The 23,495-nt window shown below is 63.7% G+C and overlaps 2 protein-coding genes across 2 annotated transcripts; one reads left to right on the top strand and one right to left on the bottom strand.

The window, feature by feature from the left end:
* Window positions 1–761: 761 nt before the first annotated feature.
* Window positions 762–8,216, top strand: MEX3D (mex-3 RNA binding family member D). Its single transcript, XM_061466704.1, has 2 exons — window positions 762–1,323; window positions 6,926–8,216. The coding sequence occupies exons 1-2, from the start codon at window positions 789–791 to the stop codon at window positions 8,191–8,193; spliced, it is 1,803 nt and encodes a 600-aa protein (XP_061322688.1). The 5' UTR covers window positions 762–788; the 3' UTR covers window positions 8,194–8,216.
* A 5,628-nt stretch (window positions 8,217–13,844) lies between these two features.
* FCHO1 (FCH and mu domain containing endocytic adaptor 1) lies at window positions 13,845–23,151 on the bottom strand. The gene is made up of 28 exons (XM_061466754.1): window positions 23,016–23,151; window positions 22,442–22,532; window positions 21,760–21,851; window positions 21,590–21,664; window positions 21,342–21,483; window positions 21,108–21,260; window positions 20,904–21,008; window positions 20,501–20,599; window positions 20,299–20,395; window positions 20,162–20,206; window positions 19,993–20,065; window positions 19,897–19,918; window positions 19,763–19,817; window positions 19,504–19,682; window positions 19,393–19,417; window positions 19,245–19,307; window positions 19,088–19,130; window positions 18,875–18,966; window positions 18,226–18,789; window positions 17,257–17,375; window positions 17,074–17,179; window positions 16,880–16,991; window positions 16,637–16,792; window positions 15,614–15,746; window positions 15,315–15,514; window positions 14,778–14,842; window positions 14,530–14,694; window positions 13,845–14,081 (listed from the first exon to the last, which is right to left on the bottom strand). Exons 2-28 carry the CDS (start codon window positions 22,466–22,468, stop codon window positions 14,059–14,061), a joined length of 3,030 nt encoding a protein of 1,009 aa, XP_061322738.1. The 5' UTR covers window positions 22,469–22,532; window positions 23,016–23,151; the 3' UTR covers window positions 13,845–14,058.
* Window positions 23,152–23,495: the final 344 nt, after the last annotated feature.

The raw sequence follows: 23,495 nt of genomic DNA, 5'->3' as shown, positions 1-23,495 counted from the left end.
CCCCTCCCATTCCCGGTGCCCCCCCCAATTCCCGGTGCCCCCTCCATTCTCGGTGCTCCCCCCAATTCCCGGTGCCCCCCCCCACCAATTCCCGGTGCCCCCTCCCATTCCCGGTGCCCCCACCCCCCATTCCCGGTGCTCCTCCCCATTCCCCGTGCCCCTCCCCATTCCCCGTGCCCCCCCCCCCCCCCATTCCCGGTGCCCCCTCCATTCCCGGTGCCCCCCCCCATTCCCGGTGCCCCCCCCCCCCCCCAATTCCCAGTGCCCCCTTCCTTCCCGGTGCCCCCTCCCATTCCCGGTGCCCCCCCCCCCAATTCCCGGTGCCCCCCCCAATTCCCGGTGCCCCCCCCAATTCCCGGTGCCCCCCCCCCAATTCCCGGTGGCCCCCCCCCAATTCCCGGTGCCCCCTCCATTCCCGGTGCCCCCCCCATTCCCGGTGCCCCTCCCCATTCCCCGTGCCCCCCCCCCCCCCATTCCCGGTGCCCCCTCCCATTCTCGGTGCCCCTCCCCCATTCTCGGTGCCCCCCCCATTCCCGGTGCCCCCCCCCCCCCATTCCCGGTCCGTTCCCTGCTCTCCCGGGGGGGGCGGGGCTTCCTCCCCGAGGGGGTTGGGCCATGGGGGGGGGTGGGGTGTGGGCGTGTCCCGTGCTTTGCGCCTGCGCTCGGCGGGGCGCGGCCCCCATTGTCGGGGCGGGGTGACGTCGGGGCGGGGCGGGGCGCGGCGGGGGCGCGCGCGCGGGGAAGGCGGCGTGCGGCGGGCACCGGCACCGCCCCGGCCAGACCGCGCCATGCCCGGCTCCCTCTACCAGCCCGAGGGCGGGCAGCCCGGCCGCGGCCCCCCGCGCTGCCTGGCGCTGCTGAGCCCAGCGCCGCCCGCAGGGCAGGAGCCGCCCGAGCCCGAGCCCGGCCGGGAGGTGCCGGTGCCGCCGCCGGCAGCAGCAGCAGCAGCAGCGCAGGGTGAAGCCGCCGCCCTGAGGTTCGCCCTGGATCAGCTCTCGCTGCTGGGGCTGGAGGAGCCGGAGGCGGGCGGCGCGGGCACGGAGGAGGCGGTGGCGGCGGCGGCGGGCGGAGGCGCGGGGCCGGGCGGCCTGCAGGCGCGGGAGCGCGGCGGTGGTGGTGGTGGTGGTGGCGGCGGCTCCCCCCCGGCCACCGGTACCGCCTCCCCCCCGGCCGCCTTCGGTAACTTCGGGCCGCACCTCGCCGCGCCCGCCGCGCTGCTGGAGCCGCTGGGCGCCCTGGGGAGCAGGAAGAAGAGCGTGAACATGACCGAGTGCGTGCCCGTGCCCAGCTCCGAACACGTCGCCGAGATCGTGGGCCGCCAAGGTAACACCGCCCATCACCGCGGGTCCGCCTCAGGCACCCCCGGCCCGCGTTATTTGGGTCAGTTTGGGGGCTTTGTCTCCGTGCCCGGTAACGCGGAGGCGGAAACTTAACGGCGGCAAATCCCGCGGGCCTCAAACTCCTCCCGCGGGTTCTCGGGGCTGCTCCGCTTTGTGCCGGTCCCCACCGCGCCGGCTCTGAGCGTGAATCAAAGCCGAATCCGGAGCGAGGAAACCGGTTGCGGGGTGGGGGGGGATCAAGCCCTCGGTGCCCACGGGAAGTTCCCGTGGAAGCTGCTGGGTTTATTGTAGTTGGGTCCTCCCGTCTCAACCCGGCTGCTCCGGTGTGTAAGCGGTACCGCGGGCTCTCGGTGGATCAGTGATCGTTAATGGGGAGCCCTGAGCTGTCACCAAAGGACACCTGGGCACGGCTCAGCCCCAGCCCATGGTGGGTGTGCCTGGTGCGGGCTTTGTCTGGAGGAAGCCCCAAATAGCGCTGCACCGAAGTTCCACCGTTAGGAAATAAGAATCAGGGTTGAAAAAGACCCAAAAGGAGGGGGATTTAAGGGGGAGGAAAAAGGGAATAAACGGGACAGGAGCTGCTGCCTGCAGGAATGCCAGCGGCGATGGGCAGTTGGGATGCAGGGAGCCTGACCTCTGGGGTGGTTTTGCCACGCAGGACTCTGGCACCCCAACCCTGCCCTGACCCTCCCGGCCATCCCCATCCTCAGCCGTGGGGCTGCGGGATAAGGGGCTTCGGGGGGGATTCTTTTCCTAGGGGGAAGCGGGGAGCTGGGCAGCCTCATTGTTCTCTTTGTTAGCCAGAGCCATGCTGTGATGAGCGTGGTGACATCATGCTCTGCGCTTCCCATTGGCCTGCGCCGCCTCCCAGCCGGCCCCGCTTCCCAACCTCCCAACTTTCCACGCACCCCTCACCGGTCCCACCACCCTCACGCCGGTGCCGGCCCAAACCGGGGCCCCCAAAGCCCGTTATAGCACCGGAGGAGAGGAGCGAGACGCAGTGCCCTGCTCCGGAGGATGCTGCTGCTGCTGCTGCTGCCTGGGCTGGATGGGGACATGGATTTGGTGGGATATGCAGAACCAGCAGCTTGAAAGCAAACCCGTAACGGATGCTGGCCTCCATTGGGAAACGTTTTGGCTCTGCGAGCTCAAGGAGGTTGGAGGAATGGCTGCTTTCGGGTTGGTGGGTGGCACCCTTCCTCACAGCAGCTGGGGTCGGGTGTTTGGGCTGTGGTGAGGTCCCAGTGCTGCGCCTCCAGCATCCTGACAAGCTCAGCGTGCTCCAAGGTACCTGCCCCGCATCCCTCGTGCAGTTTGGGTGCTTGCTGAGCCCCACGGGCTCATGGGGCTGCTGGAAAAGAGCTGCCAAAGGGGTGATTCCAGCCGGGATGCTGGGGTTGGGGTCTGAGACCAGCGACGGACCAGAGCCCCCCCCCGCTGCTGCCTCAGCCCATAGGCAGGAGCTGCTCCCCCGGGGGTTTTCCCTCCCTTGTTTCCTGCTCTCAGCTTTCCTGTGGCTCATGAAGACCCCACATCAGGTCCCTGCTGTGTTGGTTGTTGGGCATGAAGGGGAGGGCTCAGCGTTTGGCATTCCCAGCTCTGGCAGGGGACGTGCATGGGATGGGGCATGTGTGGAGTCTTTTAACTCCAGTTGCTCTGCCCCCTGCACTCTTCCTGCACCACACAGCCCAGCCGTGTCCTGGGAGCAGGCGCTTGTGATGCTGCTGCACTCAGAGCATAGGAAGGGGTAGGCATGGGGAGCAGGTGCCCTGGAAGGGTTTGGGGCAGGGGTTTCTCTCCCCATACATCATGTGCTGAGGGGTGCTTTGGTCCTGGTGGCCCCTTGCAGCCATTGAGCAGTCAGGATGTGGCCGGGGCAGCTCTTTGGTGTCAGTCCTATGAAGGCTGTAAGATGCTTCTCCTTTTTCTTCCATTTTTGTTGGTTTTTTTTCCTCTAAATCCACTCATTTACCACTTTCCAGAAGGGAGCAGCAGCTGCTCAGCAGGTAAATGTTGTGTAAAGCAGATCCGTGTCTTCTTGGCTCCTTTCCCAGGGGAAAATGGAGAGAGGGATAATGGGGCAGGCTGGCTATTGAAGTTGCCCTGGCTCTTGCATGTCAGCGTTGTGTCGGCCTCGCTCCCTGGTGTCCTGGCTTTGGAGGTGGGTTTCCAGCAGCTTCTGCCCAGTGAGGCTATAGGAGGTGATGGGCTCTGCTCTCCCCTCTGACACCACGTGCCTCTGATGGGATGGAGCCAGCCATGGCTCCTCTCCTGGGCTCTGCTTCCCCATCTGCAACACGGATACACAGGGACCGTGTGCAGCTTTGCGAAGGATGTGGGAAGGCTGCTGCTCATAGAAGATGTTGGGATGCTCAGAGGGGGGACCCAGAGAAGGATGCACATGGAGACAACAGGGCTTGGTCCCTGGGCCAGCCTGAGCATCTGTAAACTTGCTGTGGGGTGCTGTGGCTGCCATCAGTCCCTTTGTGTTCCTCAGCCCTGGGCTGCTGCTGGGTGTCCTGTGCCCATCCTGCCACAGCCTTTGAGACTGGCCTGGCTGCTGCTTTCCACCCCTCTGGGTTGAGGGAGAGCCGGGAACTCCAGGGGGGATTTGTGTCTGTTTCCCAGGACATAAAGGGGCTGAGAACTGGATGAGATTTAACGTCCCTTGGCCTGTCCCTATAGCCCCTTGTCCCAAGCCCCTCTCCAAGTTTCCTGCAGCCCCTTCAGGCACTGGAGCTGCTCTCAGGTCTCCCCTTCAGGAGCCTTCTCTTCTCCAGGCTGCCCCAGCCCAGCTCTCTCAGCCTGGCTCCAGAGCAGAGCTGCTCCAGCCCTCGCAGCATCTCCATGGCCTCCTCTGGTCTCACTTCAGCAGCCCCACGTCCCTCTTGTGCTGCTGCCCCAGAGCTGGATCAGGGCTGCAGCCCAGCACACGGGGGGGTTCAGTGGCTGCATCATGGGGAGCTTCTGCTCATCCAGCATCCCAAGGCCCTCTCAGGGCTGCATCCTCAGGATGCAGAGGCACTTCCATGCACGCTTCCCCAGCCTGCGCTGGGCTTTTGCAGGATCATAGAATGGTTTGGGTTGGAAAGGACCTTAAGATCATCCAGTTCTGAGCCACAAATGGGCTCTTGTAATAGTTGGGGCCCTGATCTGGGGCTTGTGATAGAGGGCAAAGTCCTCTTTGGTGGTGCCAAGCGAGAGCGTTCAGGAAGAGCAGCTTGCCCCTTCCATCACCACCTCCTTCCAGCAGGAATTCCCTTGGGATTCTGCTTCTTGGCTGCAACTGGGGCCTCCTCAGCCTGTCTGGTGCTGGGACAGGACCAGCCATGGTCCTGCAGCCCCATGGGGCAGCTCTGGGGCGCGGAGCATGCTGGGGTGGGCAGCTCAGAGCTGGCCACAGTCAAAGGGAAGCGTGCACATCCGAGATGGGAGCCCCCACCCCCTCCATGGGTGCTGTCTGTGGGGTTGGTGCGAGGGGCTGTGACTCGGTGGGGTTGTGTTTGCACCTCCGCTTTGCCCCCTCTCATCATTAATGCTGGGCACGGCCTTTGGGGCAGTGCAAACGTTGGGAATGGCAAAACCACGGCCCCTTGGTTGAGGCAGGGCTCTTGAGCTGGCAGTGCCACTGAGGATGTGCCTGCACTGGGGCTGGCAGTCAGTGATGCCCATGTCCTCTGCACAGCCCCTTCCAGCAGGGATCTGCTGCACTGACTGGGTAAGGATGCAACGGTCGGCGCTGTGGTTGCACAGCTTGGGTAGGGGCTTGTGGGGCCCATAGGAATCATCCCATACTTGTGGGGATCACAGGATCCTGGCCTGGGTTGGGTTGAAGGGACCTTAAAGCTCCTCCAGCTCCAACCCCTGCCATGGGCAGGGACCCCTTCCACTGGAGCAGCTTGCTCCAAGCCCCTGTGTCCAACCTGGCCTTGAGCACTGCCAGGGATGGGGCAGCCACAGCTTCTCTGGGCACCCTGTGCCAGCGCCTCAGCACCCTCCCAGGGAAGAGCTTCTGCCTAAGAGCTCAGCTCAGTCTCCCCTCGGGCAGGTTCAAGCCATTCCCCTTGGCCTGTCCCTCCATGCCTTGTCTCAAGCCCTTCTCCAGGTTCCCTGCAGCCCCTTCAGGCACTGGAGCTGCTCTCAGGTCTCCCCTTCAGGAGCCTTCTCTTCTCCAGGCTGCCCCAGCCCAGCTCTCTCAGCCTGGCTCCAGCGCAGAGCTGCTCCAGCCCTCGCAGCATCTCCATGGTCTCCTCTGGCCTCCCTCCATCACCTCCGCGTCCCTCTTGTGCTGCTGCCCCGGAGCTGGATCAGGACTGTGGGGAGGGGTCTCCCCCGAGCACAGCAGAGGAGCAGGATCCCCTCCCTGAGCTGCTGCTCCCGCTCTGGGGATGCTTTGGCTTTGTGTGAGGAGCTGAGCTCTCCCCACCGAGTGCAGCTCTTTATCCCTGTGTGTCTGCAGCAGCGAGGTTTGCAGCGGACAGGGGCAGTCGTGGGGCATCTTCCATCCCAGTGTGCTGCCGGCTTTGCTTTGGGTGCCCTGCAGATCTTAGGGGATGATGGGAGGTGGGAAACAGCATCCCCGGCCCTCATGTGCCAGTGTTGGGGGGTGGCAGCAGGGCCGAGTGCGTGGTCATGAGGGTGTAATGAGGATGTGCAGTGGAGCCCGGGCAGAGTGGATGTAGTGTGCAGGGATGCAGGGAGCGGTGCTGCGCTCCCAGCCAGGGACAGCTCCAGGGTGAAAGCAGCAGCACCCAGTCCTGGTGCGGAGCTGAAGCCTTTGGGTGGCCAGGCACTGCCGGGACTCACAACCAGAGCCCAGCTTCCCATGGCAGGGAAGGGACAGGGCAGTCACGGTCTCCTGCATCCCAGCGGGCTCGGCTGCTGAATCATGTTCCTCGGCCGGGGAGCAGGTCTGTCCAGAACGGGGAGCACTGGTGCACACGAGCACCTGCCCTGGGGTTCCCTCCTGTTCCATCCAGGCACAGAGACCCAGCTCCCTCGTCCTGGCCCTCCAGGGCCAGCGCCATGGCTTCTGCTGAGCTTCAGGTTTAGCTGTGCCTGGGAGGATCCTGCAGGATCCAAACAAGCCTTTTCAGAGGGTCCCAGCCTGGTTTGGGATGGAAGGGACCTGAAAGCTCATCCAATGCCACAAGCAGGGACACCTTCCACTGGAGCAGCTTGCTCCAAGCCCCTGTGTCCAACCCGGCCTTGAACACTGCCAGGGATGGGGCAGCCACAGCTTCTCTGGGCACCCTGTGCCAGCGCCTCAGCACCCTCACACGGAAGAGCTTCTGCCTAAGAGCTCATCTCAGTCTCCCCTCGGGCAGGTTCAAGCCATTCCCCTTGGCCTGTCCCTACATCCCTTGTCCCAAGCCCCTCTCCAGCTTTCCTGCAGCCCCTTTAGGCACTGGAGCTGCTCCAAGGTGTCTTCCTTTGTGTGTCAGGTGCAGAACCAAAGGGACCCGCTAGTTCTTGTTGGTCCTGCATCTCCGCATCCCTGCAGGGTGAACGGGGAGCGCCTGCGAGGCGTCAGCATTAACCTGTCATGGGGTTGTTTTTTTTTTCCCCTTCTTCTTGCCCTGCAGGCTGCAAAATCAAAGCCCTCCGTGCCAAGACCAACACCTACATCAAGACCCCGGTGAGGGGCGAGGAGCCCGTTTTCATTGTGACGGGGAGGAAGGAGGACGTGGAGATGGCGAAAAGAGAGATCCTCTCGGCCGCCGAGCACTTCTCCATGATCCGAGCGACGCGCAACAAAGTGAATGGGCTGACGGGGGCGATGCAGGGCCCCCCCAACCTGCCGGGGCAGACCACCATCCAGGTGAGGGTCCCGTACCGCGTGGTGGGGCTGGTGGTGGGGCCGAAGGGAGCCACCATCAAGCGGATCCAGCAGCAGACGCACACCTACATTGTGACCCCCAGCCGGGACAAGGAGCCCGTCTTCGAGGTGACGGGCATGCCGGAGAACGTGGACCGCGCTCGGGAGGAGATCGAGGCGCACATCACCATGCGGACCGGCTCCTTCATCGACGTCAACGCGGACAACGACTTCCATTCCAACGGCACCGACGTCTGCCTCGACCTGCAGGGCAGCGCAGGCAGCCTCTGGGCCAAGGCCCCCCACCCTGCCCACCGCCCCCCCGCCACCCTGCGCAACGACAGCCTCAGCTCCCTTGGCAGCGCCTCCACCGAGTCCTACTACAGCGGGCGGGTGGCCGACGCCAGCCCCACCAGCCCCTACAGCACCAGCAGCGGCTTCACCTTCAGCGAGCCCGCGCTGGGCTCGGAGGAGTGCGACTTTGGCTTTGACTTCTTGGCTCTCGACCTCACGACGCCCACCACCACCACCACCATCTGGTCGCCCTTCGAGCGCTCGGGCAACCCCTTGCAAGCCTTCAGCAGCTGCTCGTCCATCAACGGCTCTCAGAGACGCAACAGCGGCGCCGCCACGCCGCGCCACTCGCCCACCCTCCCCGAGAGCGGTGCCGCGGGGCTGGACCACCCTTTAGCCCGGCGCATCCAGAGCGACCCCGTCAGCACCTTGTCCTGGCTGCCCACGCAGGGCTCGCTGTCGTCCTTCTCCAACAGCACCGGTTACTCCTCTTCTTCCTCCCTGCCCGGCAGCATCTCCGCCGCCTCGGGCTCGCCCACCGACTCCAGCAGCTCCGACGGGCACCGCAAGAGCTCCCGGGAGTGCATGGTGTGCTTCGAGAGCGAGGTGATCGCCGCCCTCGTGCCCTGCGGCCACAACCTCTTCTGCATGGAGTGCGCCATGCGCATCTGCGGCAAGGCTGAGCCCGAGTGCCCCGCGTGCCACACGCCCGCCACGCAAGCCATCCACATCTTCTCCTAGCCGGGGCTGGCTCGTTTCCCCCCCTGACCCCCACCACCACCATCACACACAACCCCACCCCCCACCTCCACCCCGGCTTTTTAAGGACTTGGAAAACTTGGAATCAACCTTTTTATTTAATAATAACGGATGCGATGGGTGCACGGGGTGGGGGGGGGCGGGAGGGGAGCGGAGGAGGAGGAAAGGAGGGGGGGGGGCGGCCGACATCCATGGGGTCGGGAGGGATGGGGATGAAGATGATGATGATGATGAGGGGCAGTGAGGAGGCATCTCCAGTGTTTACAGAATAGCTTTAAACCCACACCCCCACACCCCCCCCCCAACCACCGGCCGCGGTGTGGGGCGGAGGAAGCCCGGCTGTTCTTCCACAGTCCTTCCCCAATAGCAGTATTCAGTTTGCAAAGTGAAATAAACAGAGAGAAAAGGTCCGCTTGCACTTTTTTGAGTTTTTTTAGGACACGCGAGGGTTGTCTTTTATTTTTTTAAAATCCTTCTCTTCAAAGTCTTTTTTTTCCCCTCTTTTTTTTTTTCTGTTGTCCTCGTTCCTTTTGTATAGCCTTTTTTTTATTATTATTATTATTGTTATTTTTGTCACCTCCATAGATATATATCTGTATATATTCTATTTTTGGGGTTGTAATGCAGGTCTTACCTTCTCTTCTGCCAATGTGAAAACTGCCCCCAAAACGTGGGACACGAGGGCAGGGCTCGGGGCCGTGGGGCCTCGCTGGCTGGAGGGATGCGGTGACCGCGCCACGTTGCAGACAGATGCTATCTCCTTTATCTTGTGCTTGGGTTTGGTGGGGTTTTGGTTGGTTTTGGGGGGTTTTTTGTTGTTTTTTTTTTAGTTTTTACCTCTTTCTGTATATGTAGGGAATTTATAGCAAAATATCTACTTTATGGAATAAATTTTAAAGACTAAAATATATTTTATTTTAAATAAAAAGAAAATAACGGACCTTTAACCTTCCATGGCTAAAGTACTGATTATATATTTGCTGAGCTGACTTGACGGTTATGAAAATTGTATCAAGAGTTTTATTTTTTGACTTCAAAGCCTTCTTAATAAAGACTTTTTACTATATCCGAAGTCCTGTGCTCACTTGGGTCTCTTCCCTTGGCCCCGTCCCTTCCAGCAGCCTCAGGACCAGGCTCCCTGCTCGGGTTTGGCCCCTCAAATAGCGCAGGGCCTTGCTGCATCCCTGGGTGCCATCTTCAGGTGGATAATAAGGAATCTCATAGACATTAGGCAGAAGCTCTTCCCTGGGAGGGTGCTGAGGCGCTGGCACAGGGTGCCCAGAGAAGCTGTGGCTGCCCCATCCCTGGCAGTGTTCAAGGGCAGGTTGGACACAGGGGCTTGGAGCAAGGTGCTCCAGTGGAAGGGGTCCCTGCCCGTGGCATTGGATGAGCTTTAAGGTCCCATCCAACCCAAACCATTCCATGATTTTATGACCCTTTTGGGAAGCACGAGCTACCAAAGGGCTGTCTGGGTGCCTGTTTTCTCCCCAGCTGAGAGCTCAGCTGGTGATGGAGGTCTCCATTGTGCCTATGGGCTGCACATGCTGTGATTTGTTAGCGAGCCACATGCTGCTGCCAGCCCTGGGGCCATTGGGGATCCATCACTGGTTTCATCGGGAAGTGCCTTTGTGTATTCCCTGCTGCAGAATTGCACATGGGGGGTTTGGGGGGGGTGGTTCATCACCCTGCTGCCAGCATGTGCTGATCTGCTGCAGTGCAGCTGGCACCCTCAGGGATGGCTTTGGTATTCCTGGAGCTGATGCTGTGTGGGGACCTGATGCCGGTTGGGAGCCATGAGCAGTTGAGGCCCCAGAGACAAGCACCCATAGGCAGTGAGGACCCGATGATAACTGGGAGCCAAGGAGCAGCAGAGATTCACAGGCAGTAGCGCCCATGGAAAGCAGCACCTATGGGTGCTTGGAACAGGCTGCCCAGGGCAGTGCTGGGATCACCATCCCTGGAAGTGCTCACACATCGTGTAGACGAGGCCCTCAGTGCCATGGGTTAGGGGGTGGAATGATGACCTTGAAGGTCTTTCCCTACTTGGTTGATTGTGAGCCACAGACAGCAGCACCCATGGGTGCCATGGGGACCAATGGGCAGCAACAGCTGTCAGGACACTGCTGGTGCCATGGCCACAGGTTTTCATCATCACCATTTTTGGGGGTCTCCTACATAGGAGAGGTCTTTGAGTGCCCTTCTTGGGCTCCTGGAGTGTCCTGGTGGGCTGGGTGGGAGCCCCAGATGAGACTTCTCAGGGTGTCCCAGGTTGGTGCCCTTCACGGCCCTGGGAGGGAGGGCTTGTGGGGCAGAACAAGGGGTGCAATGGGGCCCTGCATTTGGGTCTAGGTGCTTGTTAAAGACCGGGACCGGGAGGTTTTTGTGCCTCCCTGTGTGGCTCCAGGTCCCTGGGTCATTCCCCACTGGGTTGCAGGGTGCCAGATGGAGCATCAGCCACGGGTGCTGCTCCCCATCCTGCCTGCACACAGGGCACGCAGGGACCCACAGCCTGGCAAGCGCAGCACCTTGGCAGGGTGCTCCTCATGGGTGAGGAGGAGGGTTTGGTGCTGCCTGGGCACTCGTCTGTCCTGCTCCTTGCCCAACTGGCCTGGCTGCTTTTAACCCCTGCAGCCTGGCCCGCGTTCATTCTCCTCCCTCTGCCCCGCTCCAGCACTGCCTGTCCAGGGCCCTTCTGCTGCAAGCAGGAGGCAGGAGAAGCCCTTGAGGGTATCCAGAATTACCCCCCTGGCTGCAGGGCAGCCCCTAAACAGGGTCCTTGCCCCTGGATGTGTCCTGTGGGGTTGGAGGGTGCTGATGAAAGCAGGGGCAGAGGTGCAGCATCCGCTGTGCTGTGACTGAGGGGCCACCCTGGGCAAAGCCAGGTTTCTGTGCTTCAGCCATTGCAAGCTGCCACGTTCCAAACCAGCGGCCAGGATGGGAACCAAAGCGCCCATGGACCTGCTTGAGTGCCACCCAAAGAGAGGAGGGTGGCTGAGAGATGAGCTGGCTGCTCCAGCAGGGATGCTCTTGTGTCCAGCTGGGATTTCAGACTCAAAACCATTATTGTCTCGTTGGGGAGCTGGACCAAGCACAGTTTTCACTCCCCCCAGCACGTGCAAGGTCCTGCCCCTGGGATGGGGACATCCCAAGCACAACGACTGGCCTGGGAATGTTGAATTGAGAGCAGCCCTGAAAAGAAGGACCTGGGGGCTCTGGATGAGAAGCTCAGCATGGGCCAGCAAAGTGTTCTGGCAGCCCAGAGCCCCCCCTGTGCTGGGCTGCACCCCCAGAGTGTGAGCAGCAGCTCAGGGAGGGGATCCTGCCCCTCTGCTGTGCTCGGGGGAGACCCCCCCACTGCGGTCCTGGTCCAGCTCTGGGGCAGCAGCACAAGAGGGACGTGGAGGTGATGGAGGGAGGCCAGAGGAGGCCATGGAGATGCTGCGAGGGCTGGAGCAGCTCTGCTCTGGAGCCAGGCTGAGAGAGCTGGGCTGGGGCAGCCTGGAGAAGAGAAGGCTCCTGAAGGGGAGACCTGAGAGCAGCTCCAGTGCCTGAAGGGGCTGCAGGGAACCTGGAGAGGGGCTTGGGACAAGGGTCTGTAGGGACAGGCCAAGGGGAATGGCTTGAACCTGCCCGAGGGGAGACTGAGATGAGCTCTTAGGCAGAAGCTCTTCCCTGGGAGGGTGCTGAGGCGCTGGCACAGGGTGCCCAGAGAAGCTGTGGCTGCCCCATCCCTGGCAGTGTTCAAGGGCAGGTTGGACACAGGGGCTTGGAGCAAGCTGCTCCAGTGGAAGGGGTCCCTGCCCGTGGCATTGGACGAGCTTCAAGGTCCCTTCAACACAACCCATTCCCTGATTCTATGATAAAGTCAAGACGAGCGGCATCAGATCCCCACAGAGGTGATTGACGCAGATTGATGTCAGCCATAGCTCCAGGTCCTGTCAGGTACCCAAACCGCAGCCTTGCTCTAAGCTCTCTCCGTGGAGCCGCCCGGCAGCGAGGTCCCAAGCAGCAAGGAGCCTTGGAGCAAACCAAACTCTCTGCTGCCCACTCTCGGGCATCCTTGAGCTCGGCTCCTCGCTTTCCCACCTACCCCTCGCTGCCTCTGCTCCCCGGTGATCCCAAGGTCGAGGCGCTGCAGGATGCATGGACCAAAGCCTATGGGTAGCGACCCCTGCTCCCCCCCCATTCCTCCCCACACCAGGCATACAACGTGGGGATGCTTCAATGGCTGCAGCGATACCGGAGGGTGCAGCACGAGGGGACATAGTCCCCATCACCCTCCCCATATAATGCCTCTCTGGTTCCCCCTTTCCCCCTCTCCTGCCGGTTGCTGCCCCCATCCGGGTGGGATTTGGGGGTTCCAGTGAAGTTCGGTTTGTTTCTTCTCCCTCCAGTTCCTCAGGGCTCCTCTGGCCACAGGAGGGCAGATTTGGGGGAAAACCAGGCAGAAATGGGGCCAGGTGCAGGATGCTGGCACTCAGCAGTGCCCAGGGTGAGAGCTCAGCATCACATTGGCCCCATAGCGAAGAGAGGGGTCCCCCTTTGTGGTCCTGGGTGCCCGGGTTTGCTGTGAGCAGCCCTGACCCTCAGGGATGGAGCCCCAGGACAGGGGTCCCCTGGGCAGCACACGGGGACCCCAACAAGAGCCCATCAGCACCAAACAGTTCTGGGAGCACTGCAAAGAGCTTGAGCCACCCCAGAGCCTCCCGGTACCTGCAGAGGCAACTCGGGGTCACCCTCAAACTGCACCTCTCCTGCAGCCAGGAGCGCTGCAGCCCCAGTGGCACAGGGATGTTCTGCTGGGAAACAATCCCTGCCAGGTACCATCTCTCTGTCCCTCCATCCCTCCATCCATCCCTCCCTTCCTCCATCCATCCATCCATCCATCCATCCATCCATCCATCCATCCATCCCTCCATCCATCCCTCCATCCATCCATCCATCCCTCCATCCATCCATCCATCCCTCCCTCCATTCATCCATCCATCCATCCATCCATCCCTCCCTCCATTCATCCATCCATCCATCCATCCATCCCTCCCTCCCTCCATTCATCCATCCATCCATCCATCCCTCCCTCCCTCCCTCCATCCATCCATCCCTCCAACCATCCCTCCCTCCCTCCCTCCATCCATCCCTCCATTCATTCATCCCTCCATCCACCCCTCCCTCCCTCCCTCCAACCATCCCTCCCTCCATTCATCCATCCCTCCATCCATCCTTCCCTCCATTCATCCATCCCTCCATCCATCCTTCCCTCCATCCATCCCTCCCTCCATTCATCCATCCCTCCATCCATCCTTCCCTCCATTCATCCATCCCTCCATCCATCCTTCCCTCCATCCCTCCCTCCCTCCCTCCATCCCTCCCTCCATTCATTCATCCCTCCATCCCTCCCTCCCTCCATTCATCCATCCCTCCATTCACCCTTCCATCCCTCCCTCCCTCCCTCCCTCCATCCACCCGCTGCAGACTGGGCAGCAGCGCCTCTGGGTGCAAGTGCTCAGCCAAGCGCCACCCGTTCCCTGCCTCAGTTTCCCGCATCCCAGAGCCCATGGAGCAGCCCAGAGGCTGCAGGGATGGGCGCCGGGGTATGACGCAGGTGGGAGCCAAGTGTGTGTGTGGGGGGAGGGTTAGAAAATAAAGTGTTTAATAAAAGAGCAGCTCCTGCTCCCGTCACAGCACAGGGGAGGGCGAAGGGGATGCGGTGACAGCCATGGAGCAGGGGGGCAGAGGGAGATGAGGAGGGAGAGGAGGGGGGCTCCTACACAGCAGCACCCCCTCCCCAGCCGGCCTCCATCCAGTGTTTCACACACAACCAAGGGGGAAGCCCGGGGGGGGATCAGCTCAGGACCCCGCCAGATAGATCCCTGTGGAGGAAAAGGGGTGAATGGTGGCTGCAAGGGCTGGGGACACGTATCCAGCACAGGGATGATCACTGCCCCACGGCCAGGGCTCAACCTGCACCCTCCCGAGCTGGGCATCGCTATGGGGCATCACCCAGTAAGAGGGAAATGGAGCTTGGGGGGGCTAGGAAGAGGACCCCATGCATCCCAGGGCCATAGGGAGCAGGTAAGAGACCCCGGTGCACCCTATAAGAGGGACCACATCCACCTTGGGAAAGGGACCCCATGCATCCCAGGGCCATGAGGAGCAGGGAAAGGACCCTTGTGCGCCCTAGGAAAGGGACCCCCATGCACCCCCAGGAGTAAGGAATGGACCCTCTCATCTCCAAGGAAGGGACCCCATGTACCTTGGGGCCACAGGGGATGAGGAGAGGACCCTGACCCCCCCCCCATGGCTCCCATCCAGCCCTACCTGTAGCAAACCTCTTCTTGACCAGCGACATGCGGTACCCGGCGCCCGCCAGCTCCACCTCGACGCCCGACAGCGTGCTGCCCTCGCTGCTGAACTGCGCTGCCACGGGGCTGGGCTTGCTGGGCCCACAGAGGGGCTCCCAGCTGGCCGAGAGCCGGCCACAGCCTGGGGATGGGGGCACAGCACAGGGGTTGGGGGGGCTGTGGGGAACGAGCCCAAACCCTGCTCCCAGTCCCCTCTGTCCTCACCTCCCTGCCCCGCAGTGCTGGGCACATCCAGCAGCCTCCAGAGCAGCCTCTTCTCCTCCAGGTTCCTGCCAGGACACAGGAATGGCCCCAAGCCCCCACACCCCTGATCCCCTCCTGCCTTAACCCTCATTTCCACCTCCCTCACCCATCAGCACCCACATCCCAATGGCCCCAAGCCCCCTGATCCCCTCCTGTCTTAACCCTCATTCCCACCTCCCTCACCCCATCACCACCCACCTCTCAATGATGTCCCCAAGACCCCGATCCCCTCCTGCCTTAACCCTCATTCCCACCTCCCTCACCCATCAGCAACCATATCCCAATGTCCCCAAGCCTCCTGATCCCCTCCTGCTTTAACCCTCATTCCCACCTCCCTCACCCCATCACCACCCACCTCTCAATGATATCTCCAAGCCCCCCGATCCCATCCTGCCTTAACCCTCATTCCCTCTTCCCTCACCCCCTCATCTCCCAGCTCAGGGTCCCCAGGGGGATGCATTTGTGCATCCTGCATCCCCCCCCTCTCCCTGCTCTCACCAGCTGGCCCCGGGCTGCAGCCGCAGGTTGGCGATGGGCTCATCCACAGGCAGCAGGACGTGGACATTGGCGAGGGGCACGGGCAGTGCCAGTGCAGCCCCGTTGTACCCGTACTCGATGCTGACCCGAGTGGTACCCGGGGCGCAGTCCCAGTGCACACAGAGCCGCAGCGGCGCCGAGCCGGGGCCCAGCCGTGAGAACTGGGGAGACCGGGGTGAGGGGGGGGGTGTCAGGGGGTCAGCGAGACCCTCCTGCCCCCAGGAGCAGGGGAGCCGGCTCCGTCCCCTCCGTGGGCTCACCTGGTACTTGAGCAGAGCCACGTTGTAGTAGGAGGCGGTCGGGCTCTGCTCCGCTTGCTTCTGCAGGTGCCCCGTGAGCGCGGCCATGTTCAGCCAGAAGTCCTTGGTGCTGGGATCGCTCTGGGATGGGTCGCTGCCGGGATGGGGTCAGTGAGCACTGGTGCCTGGGCACCCTGGGAACACGGCACCCCAATACCCAGCTCCCCACTGCTGCATCTACAGCTCCCAAGGATGCTCAGGACCCCTGGGATCCCTGGTACGCAGCTCCCCAAACTGCATCTACCAGTTGCCAAGGATGCTCAGAACCCCTGGGATCCCTGGTATCCAACTCCCCACTGCTGCATCTACCAGTTGCCAAGGGTGCTCAGGACCCCTGGGATCCCTGGTACCCAGCTCCCCATCACTGCATCTACCAGTTGCCAAGGATGCTCAGGACCCCTGGGATCCCTGGTACCCAGCTCCCCCTCACTGCATCTACCAGCGCCCAAGAATGCTCAGACCCCCTGGGATCCCTGGTACCCAGCTCCCCACTGCTGCATCTACCAGCTACCAAGGATGCTCAGACCCCTGGGATCCCTGGTACCCAGCTCCCCACTGCTGCATCTACCAGCTACCAAGGGTGCTCAGGACCCCTGGGATCCCTGGTACCCCGCTCCCCATCACTGCATCTACCAGCTACCAAGGATGCTCAGACCCCTGGGATCCCTGGTATCCCGCTCCCCATCACTGCATCTCCCAGCTTCCATGGATGTTCCCAGGAAACCAAGCACCCCGATACACAGCTCCCCATCAGTGTGCATGTCCCCTCCTAGGACACGTGTGCCCCCTTGGCACTCTCTGTACCTCAACACCAGCTCCCCATTAGGGCACCCACCACCTCCCAGGGTGCCCATGACCCACCTACCAGCTCCCCATCACTGCATCCACCACAGTCTCTGCATCCCCCCCCCAAGTACACCCGGTACCCCAACACCAGCCGGGGTGTCCCAGTCCTGTCACGGTGCCACCGTGTCCCCCAGGTACCTGTAGAGCAGCTCGGCGTTGGGCAGGAACTGCTCGATGGCGCCGGTGTTGAGCAGGCGGAAGCTGAGCACGGGGGGGGCCATGCTCCCGCTGAAGACACGGATGATGCCAGCGGGGAAGGACATGGTGAGCTCCCCCGTCACCTTCACCAGGCAGCTGCCGGGGACAGGCCGGGGGTCAGCGGTGGGGTGCGGTGCTCGGGGGGTAACCCTGACACCCCCCCCCCCCCGGGGACCCCCGTACCTGTCAGCATCTCGCCCCTTGAAGTACGCGTGGACGTACTCCGTGAAGGCGGTGGCCACGGGCAGCGCATCCTGCGAGCCCAGCACCACGGGGCTGGGACCCCGCGACAGCCCTGGGGATGGGGACAGGATCAGAGCTTGGTTGGAACCCCCAAAACCCGTGACACCCCCCCACCCCCCCTCCCAAAAACCCACCGAGTGCCGGCTGGGACACAGTGAAGAAGCCGCGCTCGCCCAGGCTGGCGGGTGCTGAGTGCGAGGGGCCGCAGCTCCAGGAGGGCGAAGGGCTCAGCGAGCGCGACTGCAAGGCAAGACAGCATCGGGGGGGGGGGGGGTCCCACAGCCCGGCCCCACTTCCCCCCATCCCTGGCCACGCACCAGTTCGCTGTTGCTGCCCGCAGCCGGCCCGGCCGCCGGCCTCTTGGTGCGGGAGCGGCGAGGGGGGGCCACGAGCGGGACGTCCCGGGGGGCTGCGCTGGGCCAAGTGGGGGCAGCATCTGAGGTGGGGTGGGGGAGACGGGACGAAGAAATAGGTGGTGATGGGAGGCTGGGTGTCAGGGTGCTTTCCTGGGGTTAACTGGGCGTCCTTAGGAGCTGGGGATGCAGTGATGGGGAGCTGGGTGCTGGGTACTTGGGGTTTTTGGGGTTCCCAGGGGGTCTGAGCATCCTCGGGAGCTAGGGGATGCAGTGATGGGGAGCTGGGTACTTGGGGTTTTTGGGGTTCCCAGGGGGTCTGAGCATCCTCAGGAGCTGAAGGATGCAGTGATGGGGAGCTGGGTGCTGGGTACTTGGGGTTTTTGGGGTTCCCAGGGGGTCTGAGCATCCTCGGGAGCTGAAGGATGCAGTGATGGGGAGCTGGGTGCTGGGTACTTGGGGTTTTTGGTGTTCTCAGGGAGTCTGAGCATCCTCAGGAGCTGAAGGATGCAGTGATGGGGAGCTGGGTGCTGAGTACTTGGGGTTTTGGGTGTTCCCAGGGTGTCTGAGCATCCTCAGGAGCTGAAGAATGCAGTGATGGGGAGCTGAGTGCTGGGTACTTGGGGTTTTTGGGGTTCTCAGGGAGTCTGAGCATCCTCGGGAGCTGGGGATGCAGCAACAGGGAGCTGGGTGCTGGGTACAGGGTGTTTTGGGATTCTCAAGGGGTCTGAGCATCCTCAGGAGCTGGGGATGCAGTGATGGGGAGCGGGGTGCTGGGGTACCACCATGGCAGAACCTCCCAGGGGGGCTCTATGGGGTCTCATCCGTGCAATGAGTTTGATCCGGTCCCAGCCCTGTTCTTAAGGTGAGGGGTGGGGGGGACGGACACGACACAGGGGTAACGGGGGCAGCTCCCGCACCCCTGTCACTCACCCGGCTGTGGGGGGGGAGCCACGGCCGCGCTGCCCTCGCTGAGCCCCGAGCCCGACCCTTGGCAGGTCCATGGCGAGGGGCTGGAGGAGTCCCCCGCGCTGGGCGGCGCCGGGGAGGAAGAGGAGGAGGAAGCGGAGTTGGAGGAAGGCCGGGGCTGGTCCCCGCCGGGGCTGCGGGGCCGGACCCAGGGCAGCGGCTCCCCGAAGGGGTCTGGGGAGGGGGCTTCTCGGGGCCCCGCGCGGCTGCTGCGGCCCCGGGACCCCCGCGCCGCGTCCCCCCATAGCCCCTCGGCTCCGGGGCCGCTGAAGACGGCGAAGCCGGGGGGCTCCGGGAGGCGGCCGGAGGGGCTGCGGGGCCGGGGCAGCGCCGGCGGTGGTGGGGGGGGACTGCCCTGCTTGGGGAGGGGGCTCTGCGGCGTCCCCGGCTGCGGCGTCCAGGGCCTGGAGTCCGGCGAGGGTCCGGGCGCGGGGTGCGAGGGGGAATCCAGCCCCGAGTCCTCCACGTTCTCCGGGGACGAGGAGGAGAAGGGCGAGGATGAGGAGGTGAGGACGTAGGCGCGGGGGGCTGCGGGGAGACCCCCCCCCAAGTGTCAGCGCCAGAGCACCCGAAGGCCGGGGTCTGCCCCATGGCTCCCCCCCCAAGTCCTCACCCGGGAACTCCTCCGCTTCAAAAGCCGACTCCAACGGGGGCCCGAAGAGAGCAGCGGGGGGCGCGGCGGCCGGGGGAGCCTTCGCAGGGCCACTGCGCAGGGCACAGAGCGGAGGGGGCTCAGAGCCCACCCGGACCCCCCCCAGAGAGGGGATATGGGGTGGCACATGGGGCGCATCACCCCACAGCGCCCCACTCAACCCTCACCCTGTACCTGCTCATCTGCGCCGCCGGGCACCCCCTCCCTGCACTGTCACCTGTGGGGAGAGGGGACACGGTGGGTGCTGCACAACCACCGCACCCCAAACCCCAACACTGCGCCCCATATTCCTAGACCCACACCACCCCCCCTTCCTCCAGCACAGCCTGACCTGCTGCCAGTGTCCCCTCAGAGTCCACATCGCTCGGGGCTGGGGTCAGAGATGCCGCATGCCCTGCAGAGGGACAGGCAACATTGGGGGACATGGAGCCAGGGGGGGGTCCCCTAAAGCTGCACTAAACCCCCGGGGTGGCACTTACGGGACGACTGCCTCTTGACGGTGCCCTGCAAGAGAATGGGGACCTGGGGTCAAGTTGGCCCTGGCAGAGTCCCTGGGGACCCTTCCTGCCATCCCCCCCCCTAAAGCTCACCCCGATGCTGGGGGGCAGGATGAGGTTCCCCACGGTGGCCTTGAGCTGCTCCATGGTGGCCTCAGCGCTGCCGGGCGCTTCCCGGGGCTGCACGGGTTTGATGTGGACGTAGAACTTGCGGGGCTCATCCTCGTCGTAGTCGGAATCGCTGGAGGAGCAGCCGTGGTTCTCCACCTCGGCTGGGCCCCCGTCAAGGCAACACCCAGCGCTCAGACACCCCAAAACTGACCCCCCCTATCATGCTCCAGCACAAGGATACTGCGGGTGACATCGGGGCGCACGGTGAACCCGTCCTCATCCACCTCCGGGCAGCCCTGCGGGGAGATGCTCAGGGAGGTGTTTGCTTCCCAGGGTGGGGAAAACCAAGGCCAGCGTTGGCACGGGGATACTCACCACCTCGGCATCCAGGGATTCCCTGGGGAGCAACAGGGACAGCGTTAGATCCCGGAGCTGGGAAGGGATGCGGGGACACAGAGAGCGGGATCTTACCCAGCATCACGGTCCCTCTCCTTACGGCTCAACCCAGGGATGCGGAAAGCTTTACTACGGCTCCTCTTGGGTCCTGGAAGGCAGTTGGGGGGGGGGGAACAGAGTGGTGAGCAACCCCCCCCATACCCCACAATCCCCACCATGGGGCTGTGGGTGCAGACGTACTTGCCTTCCAGCGCTGGGGCCAACCGGTACTCCTCAAAGTCCAGCACCCCTGCAGGCGAGAGCAGGATGAGCCACGAGGACCCTCACATGCAAGGATGGGGAGCATCACCCCGGTGCGAAAGGGGGGAGCCCCCCCCTCACCTGGCCGCTCTCGCCCTGTGCCCTTGCTCTCGGCAAACCTCCGCAGCAGCATCTCGGTGCCGATGTTCTCCACGTTCTGCTTGAACTCCTCATGCACCTGCGAAGGAAGCAGCGGGATGAGGGGCACACAGTAAAGAGCGGGGGGATGGGACACAGCTCCGGGGGGGGGTCCCCGTTGTTGTTCACCCCTCTGGGGACTCACCTGCCCTATCTGGACATGGGTGTCCTCCACGGAGTGTGAGTAGGAGCCGATGAGGCCCTTCATGTGGCGCAAGTGGGCTTCTTCCACCTCTTGGAAGCGCTGGGAGCAGGGATAAGGAAGGGTTTCAGTCAGGAAGGGGGGGGATGTCCCCAGGGGTTCCATGCCCAGGCAATGGGGGTTTAGCCATGGGGACACATCCGCAAGGAACAGAATTCCCAAGGAGGGGTGGCCAGGCAGGTGGGGGGGGCACAACCCAAGGAATGGGGCTCAGCCCCCGGAGAGCGGGGCTGGCGTCAACATGAAGAGGGGCTCAGCAAGGTTGGCATCACCAAGGCATGGGGTTCAGTGGGGGTGGCCTGGCCCCATGGACAGAGGGGTCCCCAAGGCCACCGGTGCCACCCACCATGGCCGAGTCCAGCATCCTCTGCTCGAAGTCGGCGCGGGCAGCGTTGTACTTGTCCACCGCCCTGCGCAGCGCCTCGCCGGCCTTCTTGGACTTGAGCTCTGCCTGTGGGACCAGGCAGTGGGAATGAGCCCCCTGCTTCCCCATGGCGGGACAGGCACCGGGATCCCCATGGTGGGGACAGGGATACGGGGCAGGGTCCACCTTGTCGATCTCCTTCTGGCTGGTGCCCTCCTTGCGGAGCCGCTCGTACTCCTGGCACTTGCTGTGGTAGCTCTCCTTGGACTTGGGCAGCAACTGAGCCACCCCATGCAGCATCTGGACAGCCTCCAGCGTCCCTGCCACCTCCTCCTTGGACTGGGGAGGGAAACACAGAGGGTAAAATGGGGGACGGGGGTCTTGGGGTGCGATGGGGAGGATGGGGGGGGGATGCGGTACCTTCTTGTGCACCCGGCCTTGCTCCTCGCCGTAGCGTGAGATCTCCTTGATGAGGTCGTGGAGCTTCTTCATCAGCTCCAAATGGCAAAGGGCCAGTTTGTCCGAGGAGATGCGGAAAACCTCCCAGAGCGGAGCAAAGGTCCTGGGATCGGGGAGGGGGGGGACATGGGGACGGACACACACCGGGGCAGGGATGAGCAGGGTCCCCCCTTCTCAACCATGGCGGGGTGCTCCGACCCCCTGCTCACCCCAGTTGGGTCCCGTTGGTGGCCATCTTAGACAGCTTCACCATGGCCTTGGCGTAGTTCTCCTCGATGGCAGCCCTGGGGACAGGAGGTGCTGGGGATGGAGCCGGGCGATGCTGGGGACCCCCCACCCCGAGTCCCCCGTGTCCCCCCCCACATCGCACTCCGGGTACCTCTCGCGGACAAAGTCAGCCAGCTCCTTGGTGGAGATCTGCCCGTGCTTCATGTTGTGGTAGAGCACATCGAAGCCGTGGTTCTTCTCGCCCTGGCAGGGGACCAAATCCCACCCAGTGCCCCCCGGGATGGTGCCGCCGCGGGGCACAACAGGAAGCACGGTTTGGGGCGGAAACACCGCAAAGAGGGTGGCCTGAACCCCCCCCACCCCGGGTGCTATCATGGGTGCTTCCTGCTTGCCCCCCTAACCCCCATCCAGGCGGTGGGTGCAGGGTGCTGGTGGCCCCACATGGGGAAACTGAGGCAGGGGGAAGGGGGTGATGCAGGAAGATGCCAGACACCGGCAGAGATGAACCAGGAAGCACCGGCCACGCGCCGGCGATGCCTACTTCCCCCCCAGTGCTGGGACGGGGATCCCCATGGGGATGGGGCCGGGGGGGGGGTCAGGGACAGCACCATGGCTGGGAGGGGTGGCCCATGGGAACGCATCGCCCCCTCCCCTTCCCATAGCAATTAATACACAGCGTTAATGAAGGCGTTGGGGTAAATAATGGGGGCCATGAAACCCCCACCGCCACCCCCCAAGAGCTGTGGGAAGAGCAGGGGCACCCATAGATGGGGGCACCCATAGATGGGGGCACCAATGGGTCGGGGGCACCCATGGGGGGGGTCCAGGCTTACCCAGAAGTGCTCAGTGAAGTAGGACATCTTGGAGGAGGAAGGGGGGGAGACAGCAGCGTGGGGACCCCCCCCCAGCTCAGCTCCCGATGCCCTATGGAAGCATTGGCTCTTATCGAGTTGTGGGGGGGGGCTCGGTGAGGCCTTCCCCCCCCGGGCTGTACCCCCTTCCCCAAGGTGTGCAGTGCCCGGGGGGGGGCCGCCGGGGCAGCGCTTGGGCCCGACACCAGATACGCAGCTAAATAATAGATGAGCTGTGCTGCTGCTGCTGCGTGGTGGCGGCTGCTCCCAATGGCCCCCCCAAAACCAACCCCGCCCCCCCCGACAGCCTCTTCCCCCCCATAAACGGGGACCCCCCCCCCCCCCGGGCTGCACCCCAAACGCACTCATCCATGCTGGGGGTCCCACATCGGAGCACACACACACACACACACCCCCCCCCCCTTCAGCACTGAGCAGGGACACCCCCAAGTTGTGCCCCCCCCCGGCCCCACTCCCCATCAGAGATAAACAGGAAACCCAAAGGCTGGTGCCTGTCTGGGGGTTGGTGGGATCGGGGGGCACGGACCCCACTCACCGTGGGCTGCTTGGGGGCTCCGGGCCCCCCCCCGATCATCCTTGTCCGCAGGGAGTCTTGGGGGGGGGGGGGGAGAAAAGGAGAGGTGAGGGCACAGCCCCCGGCCCCCCCAGCGCCTCCGCAAGGGCTCAGCCACCTGTGTCATGAGTGGGGCGGGCTCAGCGCGGTGCCCCCCCGCCCCGGGCAGGATAGAGCAGGAGCGGGGCGGGGAGAGGAGGGGGGGGACCCCGGTACCGGACCCCAACCCGCGTCCGGTCCCGAGCGGCCGCAGCCGCCGTGAACCCCCCCCCCCTCCACCCCTCAGTCCCCGCCGGCCAAAGTCCCCGGAGGCGGCCCCGAGAGGAACGGGGGGCACCGGCGGGGTGGGGGGGGGGCAACACGGACACGGGACACTCAGCACCGCTCCGTGCTGCGGCAGGGCCCCCCCCCCCCCCGGGACACCCCAACAGGGCAGCCCTTGGGCACCGCAGCGGTGACCTT

Source organism: Pezoporus flaviventris, unplaced genomic scaffold (genome assembly GCF_033815535.1).
Source record: "Pezoporus flaviventris isolate CSIRO_AGI_PZ_B2104156 unplaced genomic scaffold, CSIRO_AGI_Pfla_v1 ptg000043l, whole genome shotgun sequence".
Classification (NCBI taxonomy): Eukaryota; Metazoa; Chordata; class Aves; order Psittaciformes; family Psittacidae; genus Pezoporus; species Pezoporus flaviventris.
The sequence above is the reverse complement of the archived record's forward strand: the minus strand, read 5'-3'. Positions and strand labels throughout refer to the sequence as shown.